The sequence below is a fragment of the Myodes glareolus genome, chromosome 2 (genome assembly GCF_982192425.1).
Source record: "Myodes glareolus chromosome 2, mMyoGla1.1, whole genome shotgun sequence".
Classification (NCBI taxonomy): Eukaryota; Metazoa; Chordata; class Mammalia; order Rodentia; family Cricetidae; genus Myodes; species Myodes glareolus.
Window position 1 is genome coordinate 81,496,722 of NC_142027.1, and position 13,071 is coordinate 81,509,792.

Sequence of the window (13,071 nt, forward strand, 5' to 3'; positions counted from 1 at the left end):
TCAACCTCCAATATCCAGAAGGATAACTATATGTTTTTCTTTAGGTTCACCTTTTTATTTAGCTTCTCTAGGATCACGAATTATAGGCTCAATGTCCTTTATTTATGGATAGAATCCACTTATGAGTGAGTACATACCATATTCCTCTTTTTGGATCTGGATTACCTCACCCAGTAAAGCATTTTCTATTTCCATCCATTTGCATGCAAAATTCAAGATGTTATTGATTTTTACTGCTGAGTAGAACTCTAAAGTGTATATGTGCCATACCTTCTTTATCCATTCTTCTATTGAGGGGCACCTAGGTTGTTTCCAGGTTCTGTCTATTACAAATAGTGCTACTATGAACATAGTTGAACAAATGCTTTTGTAGTATGATTGGGCATCTCTTGGGTATATTCCCAAGAGTGGAATTGCTGGATCCTGAGGGAGGTTGACTCCCAGTTTCCTGAGAAAGCGCCACACTGATTTCCACATTGGTTGTACATGTTTGCATTCCCACCAAAAATGGATGAGTGTACCCCTTACTCCACATCCTCTCCAGCATAGGTTATCATTGGTGTTTTTGATATTAGCCATTCTGACAGGTGTAAGATAGTGTCTCAGAGTTGATTTGATTTGCATTTCCCTGATCTCTAAGGATGTTGAGCATGACCTTAAGTGTCTTTTGACCATTTGAACTTCTTCTGTTGAGAATTCTTTGTTCAGTTAAGTGCCCCATTTTTTTAATTGGGTTAATTAGCATTTTAAAGTCTAGTTTCTTGAGTTCTTTGTATATTTTGGAGATCAGACCTTTGTCTGATGGGGGTTGGCGAAGATCTTCTCCCAGTCCAAAGGTAGCCTTTTTGTCTTACTGACAATGTCCTTTGCTTTACAGAAGCTTCCCAGTTTCAGTAGGTCCCATTTATTCATTGATTCTCTTATTGCCTGTGCTACTGGGGTTCTACTTAGGAAGTGGTCTCCTGTGCCTATATCTTGTAGACTACCTCCTACTTTCTCTTCTATCAGATTCAGTGTGGTCAGATTAATGTTGAGGTCTTTAATTCATTTGGACTTGAGTTTTGTGCATGGTGAAAGAAATGGATCTATTTTCATTCTTCTACAGGTTGACATCCAGTTATGCCAGCACCATTTGTTAAAGATGCTTTCTTTCTTCCATTGTATAATTTTAGCTCCTTTGTAGAAAATCGGGTGTTCATAGGTTTGTAGATAAATATCTGGGTCTTCGATTCAATTCCATTGGTCAACATCCCTGTTTTTGTGCCAATACCAAGCTGTTTTCATTACTGTAGCTCTGTAATCGAATTTGAAGTCAGGTATGGTAATGCCTCAGGAAGTACTTTTATTGTATAGGATTGTTTTGGCTATCCCGGACTTTTTGTTTTTCCATATAAAGTTGATCGTTGTTCTCTCAAGGTCTGTGAAGAATTTTGTTGGGATTTTGATGGGGATTTCATTGAATCTATAGATTGCTTTTGGTAGAATTGCCATATTTACTATGTTGATCCTCCCAATCCAAGAGCAAGGGAGATCCTTCATTTTCTGGTATCCTCTTCCATTTTTTCTTCAAAACCTTAAAGTTCTTGTCAAATAGATCTTTCACTTCCTTGGTTAGAGTTACCCCAAGATACTTTATACTATTTGTGGCTATCGTGAAAGGTGATGCTTCTCTGATTTCCCTGTCTGCTTCTTGTTCTTTGTATATATGAGGACAACTGATCTTCCTTCCACATTACTTAAGGTGTTTATCAGCTGTAGGACTTCTTTGGTAGAGTTTTTAGGGTCTCTTATGTACACTATTATATCATCTGCAAATAATGAAAGTTTGACTTCTTCCTTTCCTATTCGAATCCCCTTGATCTCTTTATGCTGTCTTATTGCTATTGCTAGAACTTCAAGCTCTATATTGAAGAGGTATGGAGAGAGTGGACATCCTTGTCTTGTTCCTGATTTTAGTGGAATGGGTTTGAGTTTCTCTCCATGTAATTTAATGTTAATTTATTTGGTTAATCCAGTAATGTTTCTATCAAACTTCCTTGCATTTTTCAGAATCAGATCTTATATTAAATAATAATTTGAACTATTTTTGTTGTTCTTGTTTTTATTGTATTAATGTTTTCATAATTTTTATTATATAATAATAATTATAATATAAATATGTAATAAATATTTTATTATTTTGTGTACTGAATATGGATTTTGTTTGTTATTGATTTTCCAAATTCTTAAGTCACATCATTAGGTCATTTATACTTTTTCTGATTTTTTAAAAATATACCCTTAAATTTATAAATTTCTCTATTAAGACTTTTTTTTAAAATTCAGGTGGTGGTGACATATACCTTTAATTCCAGCACTTGGAAGGCAGAACCAGGGCGGATCTTTGTGAGTTTTAGGCCAACTTGGACTATAGAGCAAGTTCCAGGACAGTCAGGGCTACACAAAGAAACCCTTTTTCAAAAAAACTAAAAAAATGTCTTAGATATTTTAATATACTGTTTTTCATTTTATTTATTTCTAGCAATTTTTAAGATTTACATTTTGATTTGTCCTTTTTTCATTTATTATTCAGTTCCTTCTCTGCAAGTATGTGTAATTCATAAAGATTCTTCAGTGATATTTTGTTTGCACTTTAACAAATAAAGCTTGCCTGAAGATCAGAGTGAAGAACTAAGCCACTAGAGGTCAGGCAGTTGTGAGACACACCTTTAATCCCAGGACTTGGGATAGATTGATCTCTGTTTGTTCATGGTCAACCTGACCTACATGAAATTGATCCAGTCTAAAAGAATAACAGAACTCAAATAAAGGGGCTCCCAGCACTTGGGATCACATACCTTTGATCCCGTACTAGTGAGGTAGAGACAGGAGTAATATGGCTGGGCAGAGAGAGGAATGTAAGGTGGGAGGAGAAAGGTGCAGTGCCACCTGAGGCAGTCATTCTGAGGAGGCAGTTTGAGGATAGGATCACTTCTTTGGTTTGAGCATTGGTAGATGTAACAACTCTCTGGGGGCTGTCTGATCAGCTTCTCTTGTCTTCAGTGTTTACCCCTATACTGACTCTGGGTTTTATTGTTACTACCAACTAGAATTCATGTTACAGGATACTTTTGCCATTGATTTCCAGTTTTGTTGCATTGTGGCAACTAAATGTAGTGTCTATTCCTTGATGTTTGGATGGAACAGCTTTATTTGTCTCCTAAGTCCATTCAGTGTAGCTTGTCATTTAATTTTGTTTTTTTTTCAGTTAATTTTTTTGAATCTAAATGAAATATCAGTTGAAAAAAGTGGGTTTCTTAGTTAGGGTTTCTCTTACTGTGAAAAAGAACCATAATGTTATAAAGGAAAACATAATTGGGCCTGGCTTACAGTTTTAGTGGTTTAGTCTGTTATTGACATGGTGGGAAGCAAGGCAGTATTTAGGCAGACATGATGTAGGAGAAGTAGCTGAAAGTTCTACATTTTGATGCACAAACAACTATAAGTGAACTGTCTCCCATGCCATGCAGAGCTTGAGTAGCTAAGATCACAAAGCCAGATAGCTTCACAGTGACATACTCCCTCCAACAGGGAAACGCCTATTTCAACAAGGCCAAACTTCCTAGTGATGTCTATGGGAGTCACAGCTATTCAAATAACCACAGTGGGTATTGATGTCAAGTATTATTACTGAGTTGCAGCTAATCTGAATCTTGTTTTTTAAATTTATTTATTTATTAAAAATTTCCATCTCCTCCCCACCTCCCTTTTCCCCCCTCCCTCCACCCCCTCTCTCTCCAGTCCTAAGAGCAGTCAGGGTTCCCTGCCCCGTGGGAAATCCAAGGTCCTCCCCCCTCCATCCAGGTCTAGGAAGGTGAGCATACAAACAAACCAGGCTCCCACAAAGCCAGTCCATGCAGTAGAATCAAAACCCAGTGCCATTGTCCTTGGCTTCTCAGTCAGCCTTCATTGACAGCCAATTTCAGAGAGTCCGGTTTGATCACATGCTCCATCAGTCCCAGTCCAGCTGGCCTTGGTGAGCTCCCATTAGATCAGTCCCACGGTCTCAGTGGGTGGACGCACCCTCGCGGTCCTTACTTCCTTGCTCATGTTCTCCCTCCTTCTGCTCCTCATTTGAACCTTGGAAGCTCAGTCCAGTGCTCCAATGTGCCCCTTAATAGAAGAATGGTTACAGAAGGTGTAGAACATATACACTATAGAGTTTTACTCAGCGGTAAAAAACAATGACATCTTGAATTTTGCATGCAAATGGATGGAAATGGAAAATACTTTACTGAGTGAGATAACCCAGACCCCAAAAAATAAATATGGTACTTACTCATTCATAATTGGATTCTAGCCATAAATAAAGGACATTGAGCTTATAATTTGTGATCCTAGAGAAGCTAAATAAGTAGGTGAACTTAAAGAAAATCATAATTTTATCCTCCTGGATATTGGAAGTAGACAAGATTGCCAGGCTAATCTGAATCTTAAAATCTATTACTATGCTTTTTATAGAATTGAGGTTGGTATGTATAAGTCTAAGATTGCAATGTTTCATTGCTTAGAATCAAGTGTCTCAATGTGTTCTTGTTAAATTTTTTTGATTTCTACATTTTTATATATTAGGATAATTTTTGTTTGCCTGTTTACTTCCTGATCCAATTTGTTTTTGATACTCTTTTCTATCCTTTCAGTATAGAGTAGTGTCAACAGTTGGAGGTAAAGAGCAAAAAATACATTTTTACCTCTTAATTTACTTGTCTAAACTTTGTCTTTGATTTGGTGTTGAATTCATTAATATTTAAATTTCACTGTCATTTGTTGCCTTTGTGCTACTCTGGGCTTAGTAACATTTTATATCAGAATAAATATGTCTGTATTAGTTTTATTTATGCAGCCTAGTAGAAAATTTATTCCTCTCTTCTGTCTGAAGTCTTGATTTGAGTTTATCTGTAGGAATTGTTGGGTGGACATAAACTCTTTTATGATTTTAATAATTAACCTTGTGACATTCACTTCTCTTGGCATCATTACAATTATGGGGGACCTCTAAGTTAGAGGACTGGATTTCCATTAGGGATCGTAAGAAAAACTGATGGTTGATGTTGACCCAAGAATGTTTTTTTTCCTTCCTAGGTTTGAACACCTTTATAAACATTGTGTACAGGGATTCTCTTCTCTGTTATCATGAAAACTCCCTCTCTTTCCATTTTCAAGTCAATCTCCTATTTAATGGTGTCAAGAAAATGAAAAATTAATTTGTGGCTTCACAATTAGTAGTTATCATAGGAATCCAAATAAAATGATGGTTATTATTACATCATGTTAAGCCAAAGTCCCCACATAATGAAAATGTTCTAGTTAACCATATAACAAAATCAGCCATTAATCAAGTTGATACCAGGTAATTCTTTCATAGCTACTGAATATTAGATATTTAGTCATTCTTGAACCCTTAAACATCATTTGTGGTTTGGTTGTGTGTGTGTGTGAGTCTTTGACTTGATTGAAATCATGGATTTGTACATTAATAGCTGGTGTTCTACTGTTGTTGTTCAGCTTTAGTCCCAAACACCAGCTTATGCTTCTTTGTTTTCTGTTCTCTTTAATATCTGTTTAAATTCAGGGAAAAATCTGAGCAAACTCTACCTTCATCTGCCTTTATTTGTGTGTTGTCATCAGTACTTTTAAAGCTCATCTACATGGTCTGTGAACCCTAGATTAACTCTGATTTGATAGTATTTCTAATGTAGATGATGTACAATCCAAAGCAGTAGGTCTTTCTTGTCAGACATTTTATAGGACTGCTGGATTTTGTGGAAGACAGAACATCTTTACCTTTTATATTGTTTATGTGTTTATGTTGATACCTGGTCATAAGGACTTCTTTCACTGCTTGTGTGCCTAATGAGGGATTACAGGCCGCTCCTGCCCAGTGGAACATTGCTTTTTTTGTTATTGTCTAAGCTTGATTAATTTCATATCATGTGTAACGACTTGGTAGTTTCATTCTTCAGATGCTTGACATTGAGTTTGGATTGGAGGAATGGGACAATAGCTGGGACTGATGTGGATGCTGTGCTATCTAAGCGTTGCCTGGGAGTGTAAGTATGGCATGGATAGGTCAGGTTCTTTGAGTCTCACCCAGCTAGCAAGGCATGCATGTTGTGTATGAGGCTGTGCCTGAGGGCAGGCAATATAGGCAGGTGAAATTCCACTCTTTCACTCCTGTCTGGGACAACACAAAGATATGTTTCCCTGATGAGTCTGTGAGTTGTGATATGGAAAAGTCTGTCTAGGATTCTGTGGACACTCCATACTGGTCAAGCTAACAACATGTGAAGGAGCAAAACAAGCTCCATTTTGAGAAAGAACTCCATTTTATACAGTACCTAATTAGGGGCTGAATACAGTCCAGCAAAGTCATAAATGTTCCCAAGAAACTGTGCCTGCCCTGGTCAAAGTGACCCACCAGGGTATCCAAACAACATCTGTTTACATCTGCTTGCTTCAAATGTCCTTGTAGGAACCTGATTCACCACTGTTTTTTCCCTGCGGTTAGCGCAGGCTCAGCAGATGTCTGGAGGATGTAACCAGGGGGGCTGTTGCTGTTTTCATTAGATACTAAGAGCCTAACAGGAACTAACAACTGAGCTTTACCTCACTTTTAGTCAATTGTGATATAGGATAAGTAATTTTGTATTTTGAGACTGTAATCTTGTGACTGCTTTGTAGTTTTTGCCTTTATAAACCCCTTATAAAAATAGATGGGGCCTTTCTCTCTCCATCTGCTGTGTCAGACTGTGAGTCAGAGGTCCTGTGCTAGTCCATACTTAATAAAAAAACCTTGCCTTTGCATTGGGAAGTGTGGCTCCATTGTAGTCTTCTTGTGTGTGGGGGTCCTTGGACTCAGGTACAACACATGCTTGACCTTGAAAAAGCCTAAAGTGTTCGCATGGCACTGTCAAGCTCAGGTAGGCAGACTCAGCAGGCTGCAATGGCATACAGGTGGTCACTGTTATTTAAATGGAGAATAGCTTGTTGGGAGCTGGAATTAAAAGGCTTTCCTTTAAAAAAGAAGAACAATTTTAATAGCCAGAGAACCACATATCTGTGCAACATATAACAACATTCATACAACATACATCTGAGTAGAACAGATTACTCTCATGTTCCAAAGAACAAGGTGGTACAAATGGATTCCTTTGTTGAATGATCCAGTGAAGTTTGTGGGGACATGATGTTTCATTTTGACTGTGACTGCTGACAACAGGACTAGTTTGCACAGCAGAAAACCAGACAGCCTTGGAAATGAATGTTGCCTAGTCTCCATGGGCCTCATGTTGTAGTCTGAAAAGTGAAATAATGGCTACAAGATTCTATGTGGACATCCCTGTAATTCTAGTACTTGTGAGGCTGAGGCAGAAGATTGTGACAAGCTGAATCTAGCTTGGGTTATAAAGTGTGTTCTAGGTAATCTTGGGCTACTAATCTTGAGTTATTTTTCTAACAACAACAAGAAGAAGAAATCCTGAAAAACCTTAAAAAACAAGAGTTGTTTATAATATTGCCTGAAATTTTAACATGCTGAAGAAAGTTTGATCATAATAGTATGACTAAATCAATGATATTACCAAAATTTTACATTAATTTATATATTTAGTTTATTTTGTGATGATGTGGTGTTCAGACCCCTCTGTTTTACCATAGGGAATGCTACAGTATAGCCATTTCCCCCATACCAGCCACATTGCCTCCCCAGCCTACTCTAAGGGAATCCAATTCCCAATGCTCCCCAATCAAAAGATGGCATTTTTTTCTCTCCCAGAAACCACACACCAAGAACTTCAAGATTAGATGTCTTCCAATTTTTTGCCTTGCATACAAAAGGCAGTGTTCAGTTCAAGCTGATCTGAAGGGGTTGTTGGAATTGAGGTATCGTCCATCATGTATGTAGAGATATTATTATTAACACATGCAAGTGATCAGCGTTCTGAATGAGGATGCCCCTATACTGCCATACCTACAGCATAAAGTGTACTTTGTGAGATAAATCAGGTATGTTCTGAAACCCTGAGTAGTGAGGGCAAGAGGGAGGACTGGGTCTTGTAGAAATTCATGGGTTGATTCTCTGTGTACTAGAATATGCTATGTTAAGCCCCAATCCTGGACTACAGTAGTAAACGAACTCATGTAAACACCTCACCTACAGCCTGAGTGTTATGTACTGAGGAAGTTGGCTGCTTATGAATGGAACAGAATTACCTTCTCTGCAGAAAGCATAAAGCCCTATGGGAAGACAGGTTTCTAATGTAAACTTAGAGGAAAACCTTGAATTCCTTGGGATTATTAAGGTAAACAGTTTCTGAAGAAGTAATGAAACTATGGAAAAGACAGAAAATAGTTTAAATTGTGAAAATACAAATAACTCACTGGAAATAGTAAATAAAGATTGGAGATTCCATGATTTTTTTTAAATTATAAGATGTAACAAAACTCATTTTCATACTAAGAAAAAGAAGTGACTAAGCATGTGAAGATTCTAGAGGCAGGAAATTCATTGTATAACAGAATATCTTTAGTTTCTACTTTATGCAAAATGAGAATTACATGATTTGAGTACAACAGACTAGAACGACATTAGTCTGAAGACTACCCAAGTATATGCACTAATGCAAGTGTCCAGAGGAGTGACCAATTATAATAGGTACTGATAGCTATTCTCTTACAAGACCTTTTGAACCTAATTTAATGATTCTTTTCTTATTAATACTGTATTACTATTAATTCTGTTCACAAATGTATCCCATTCTGTCATAATTATATATATATATATATATATAGTGTACTATATCTATTTTAAAACTAATTCATAATTTTCTCATAAATCATCTGGCCTTCCTGAAATTGATTATTGCAATTATTTCATTTAGACAAGTACAAAGCCAAATACAATTATCTGAAATAACTTAGAAGAAATATGAACATTGGAAGTCTAATTTTTTGATTAGTTTTAACTGGAGAAATGTGAAGCAAAATGCTACTCACTGTATTAGCTTGTTAACAAAAACTGAGAAATAAATAGAATTAGAAAGGCAAAGGTTAATGAAACTGTTATTCTAGTAAAAAAACTGCTACACTTAAAAGCAGTTATTTCCAGATTCTTGATAGACAGTCACAGTAAAGATCTTGGTTGCCATGGTGAAACTGTGCAGCCCTTCTGGACCTTTGAAGACACTCTGGTGTCCATATGATGATGTTACTTTGATGTTGCCATTGGCTTTGCGTTCCTGTTCTTTGTCAATACTACTACTACCCATGTGACATTTAGGAGACCACAGACTGTGGGGCCACATTTCTGTCAATGATATTTTTGGGGAATATTTACCATTTAGAGTTTAGAGTGATGATAACCATACTTATCTCCAGGCAGTTGTGCTTCAAACACTGTAGACATTTCACCTTCTCCATCTTAAAGCAACATCAGTATTAGCGACTGTCAAGGGAGAAATTTTAATCTCTTGATGTTCCAAGAATTAGAAAAATGTGGGTTGAATTGATGGTACATTATTATAATAAGTTTGAGGAGTAGGAAACTTTACCTTTCAGTAAAGTTATCTTTGCAAGAAAGTTCAAGGCTCAGTGCTTAAGAAGGTAGGCAGTGGCGCTCTTCTTGTATTGCTGACCCTTCACATCTGGTCCTTACATCTTTTCTTATGTAAGAACTGTTCTCAGCAAGATTTTCATTCTTACCACCCTCTTAGTCATAAGACTTGTGTACTATCTTTCTATATGTGAAACACATACTTGTTTGCCAGTAAAACTCATTTGTTCTCCTCTGCTAACTTTAGCCTGACTTTCTGTTACACTAGCTGGAATTTGTTAATAATTCCAAGTACATGATCAGTATTTTGCAGTTTTCTCATCTTGAAATGCAAAAAAACCTCACTTGATACAGCTTTTGTTCTGATCGTAAATACATGGAACCAACAAAGTTTAACGTCACTTCTCTAGATTCCCAGAATCCTATTTCTTTCAGCCAAGATTACTGTATGGGGAAATATTTCAACGATATTTTAATTGAAGTTATAGGGTGTATAACAGACATAGGATCTTTCATCAGTGAGACAGGCAAGTAATTAATATAAAACAACATTTTAAATTTTATACAATGATTGGTGCTGCTGTTGGTGACCTGGAGCAGGTCCTGCGATTGAGAATGTACTCATTTGCTGGGGAGTGAATTCACACTTTTATGCTCCTATAATTCTTTCATTTGAATGCGTTAATAGTGTGCTGGAACATAATATAAGGAGAGTGAGAAAGGTAGGCTGTTTTAGTTCCTACCCTCCTGGACTGTAGCTGGAGAACTGCATCAGTTAGTCACATTCCATTGGGTTCAGGAAGAATGAGAAACACAGGATTATATGTGTAGTGCTGTTTTGTGGCACAGTGTTTAGTAACAAGCTATGTGCAGCTTGAATCACCAATTGTTAAGAACAATGAATGATATATGTGGTTTCCCATGTAGATAAGCTAAGCCACTTTCTCAGGCTAGCTGTGTTAATAATAGACTATGTAAGTTAAAGATTCAAGATAATTTTCCATGAAAAACTTTATAGATATTGAGAATTTTGTCTCAGCCTCTGCTTCTCTCTCACACATACATACACACTGATGGTTAATCACAGGATATTTGAAAGAAGTATTGAATGTTTGGAAAACTAGTTGTGAACAATTTCCTTCGTTGTGTTAAACTTAATATGAAACCACCTAGGCAATCTACACACTTGTTATTCTTTGTTCCTTTCTTCAATAATTTAATCCCAGGTTTTTCTTAAGCTCAAACTATCAGAGTGGAGCAGAATGTAAAACAGCAGGAAAGTCTGGGTTTCAGTTAATTAATGAATGGTTTTACAATGCTCAGGTTCTAGGCAGAACTTTGTTAGAGAATCTAACCAACAGGAATCCCCAGTGTAGCCTACATGTGTTGTTCAGATGTAAAAGTTATATTTGAGAAATGATTGGACTTAAGAAAATCATATGCAAGTAATTGTAGCTATGAGATAAAAAATATAAAAAGGTTCATTCCATACTAAATATTACAATTTGTTCAACCAAATAAATTTATACCTAGCATAATATATCCACTCTGAGACCCTCTGTGAGGCACCTAATAGTAAATACAAATTGTGTGTCAACTAATTTTTTTATGTAAACACATATAAAAGTAAGCATAAGACTGCTACTTTTTTTCTAATTAAATAACCTATGAGACACCTAATGGTAAATACAAATTATATGTCAACTAATTTTTTTATGTAAACACATATAAAAGTAAGCATAAGACTTTGCTCCTTTTTTTTCTAATTAAATAACCATCTCTTTTTAGGTAAAATAGGAGGAGACATGATGGGACATGAGAACCACACTTTCAGCAGTGACTTCATCCTTTTGGGTTTGTTCTCGTCTTCCCAAACAAGCCAGGTGTTTTTTTCATTTATATTTTTTATTTTTATTATGACTGTAACAGAAAATGCCCTGCTCATCTTCCTAATCCACAGGGATTCTCGACTCCACACCCCTATGTATTTCCTGCTCAGCCATCTTTCCTTTATGGATATCTTGCACATTTCCAACATTGTGCCTAAAATGATTGCTGACTATTTGTCAGGAAGCAGAACTATTTCCTTCGCAGGTTGCGGCTTCCAGATATTTCTGTCCCTCACCATGCTAGGTGGTGAGTGCCTTCTCCTGGCAGCCATGTCCTATGACCGATATGTGGCCATCTGCCATCCACTTCGTTATCCTGTGCTGATGAGGGACAACACCAGTGGGCTCCTGGCTGCAGGTTCCTGGCTTGTGGGGGTTTTTAACTCCATAATCCACACATCTTTAACACTCCACTTTCCTTTCTGTCACTCAAGGGCCATTGATCACTTTTTCTGTGAAATTCCTGCCATGTTGAAGTTGTCCTGTGTAGACACATCACGCTATGAGCGAGGAGTTTATGTGAGTGGCATCATTTTCCTACTGATTCCATTTTCGATCATCTCTATATCTTATGTACAAATTCTCCTCACTGTCTTCCAAATGCAATCAGGGGCCCGGCAGAAGTCCTTGTCCACTTGCTCCTTCCACATGGTTGTGGTCATAATGTACTATGGGCCCTTCATTTTCACATATATGAGACCTCGCTCATACCACACTCCAGGCCAGGATAAGTTTCTGGCAATCTTCTACACCATCTTGACGCCCAGCCTCAACCCAATAATCTACAGCTTTAGGAATAAAGATGTGCTCATGGCTATAAAAAATATCATTCAAAGTAATTTTCCAAATAAAAACTGAATAGAAAAATATCTGTAATCTTTGTCTTTTATAAACTCTCTTCCTTATCTTGATTCATACATTTACTGGAGAAAAATGTGTAATTGTGCCCAGGTATATATCAATATCCATATTCAGATGTCCCATGGTAAAGTCACACTATGCTGTGGTAAGGCAACAAAAAGTATTATCTAAGGAGGTTCTGTGTATATATTGTCTACAAACTATTATAGCATTTTTTTTTGGTTTTTCGAGACAGGGTTTCTTTGTAGCTTTGGAGCCTGTCTTGGAACTAGTTCTTGTAGAGCTGGCCCAATACTCACAAAGATCTGCCTGCCTCTGCCTCCCGAGTGCTGGGATTAAATATTCTAGCAATTTTTAAAGCAATGCAAAGGAATAAATATTCCCATTAAAGCTGATTGATTTATTTTCCTAGTAGCAACAGAGTAGAAATAATATTTTAATTGAGGAAAATTTTAATCATATCACATCCAACATTTTGAATAATCAATGTTGCGTGAATAAAAAACAATAAGTAATTTAAAAGAACACATCATATAAAGTTATAATTCCTGGAAATGTATTAATTTGTCTTTCCAGTACCATATTCTACAATGATCATAATACATTTTAGCTTGTCATAATTCTACTGAAGGTTAGGAGAGGTCCTTAGGATTGATGGGTGGAGCACATTCCTCCTCTGTATCAGAAACTTTTTCGTAAAGATTTCAATATGGGGTGCTGAGCTTCATGATT

General features: G+C 36.7%; 1 protein-coding gene across 1 annotated transcript; it reads left to right on the forward strand.

The window, feature by feature from the left end:
- The first annotated feature begins 11,394 nt into the window (after window positions 1–11,394).
- On the forward strand, window positions 11,395–12,336 carry LOC125407527 (olfactory receptor 2AJ1-like). The gene has a single exon (XM_048445135.3). The coding sequence runs from the start codon at window positions 11,395–11,397 to the stop codon at window positions 12,334–12,336; it is 942 nt and encodes a 313-aa protein (XP_048301092.2).
- The last annotated feature ends 735 nt before the right edge of the window (window positions 12,337–13,071 follow it).

Excerpts from the sequence above, each read along its gene's own strand:
- LOC125407527 (XM_048445135.3), top strand. The coding sequence starts at position 11,395 with ATGATGGGACATGAGAACCACACTTTCAGCAGTGACTTCATCCTTTTG.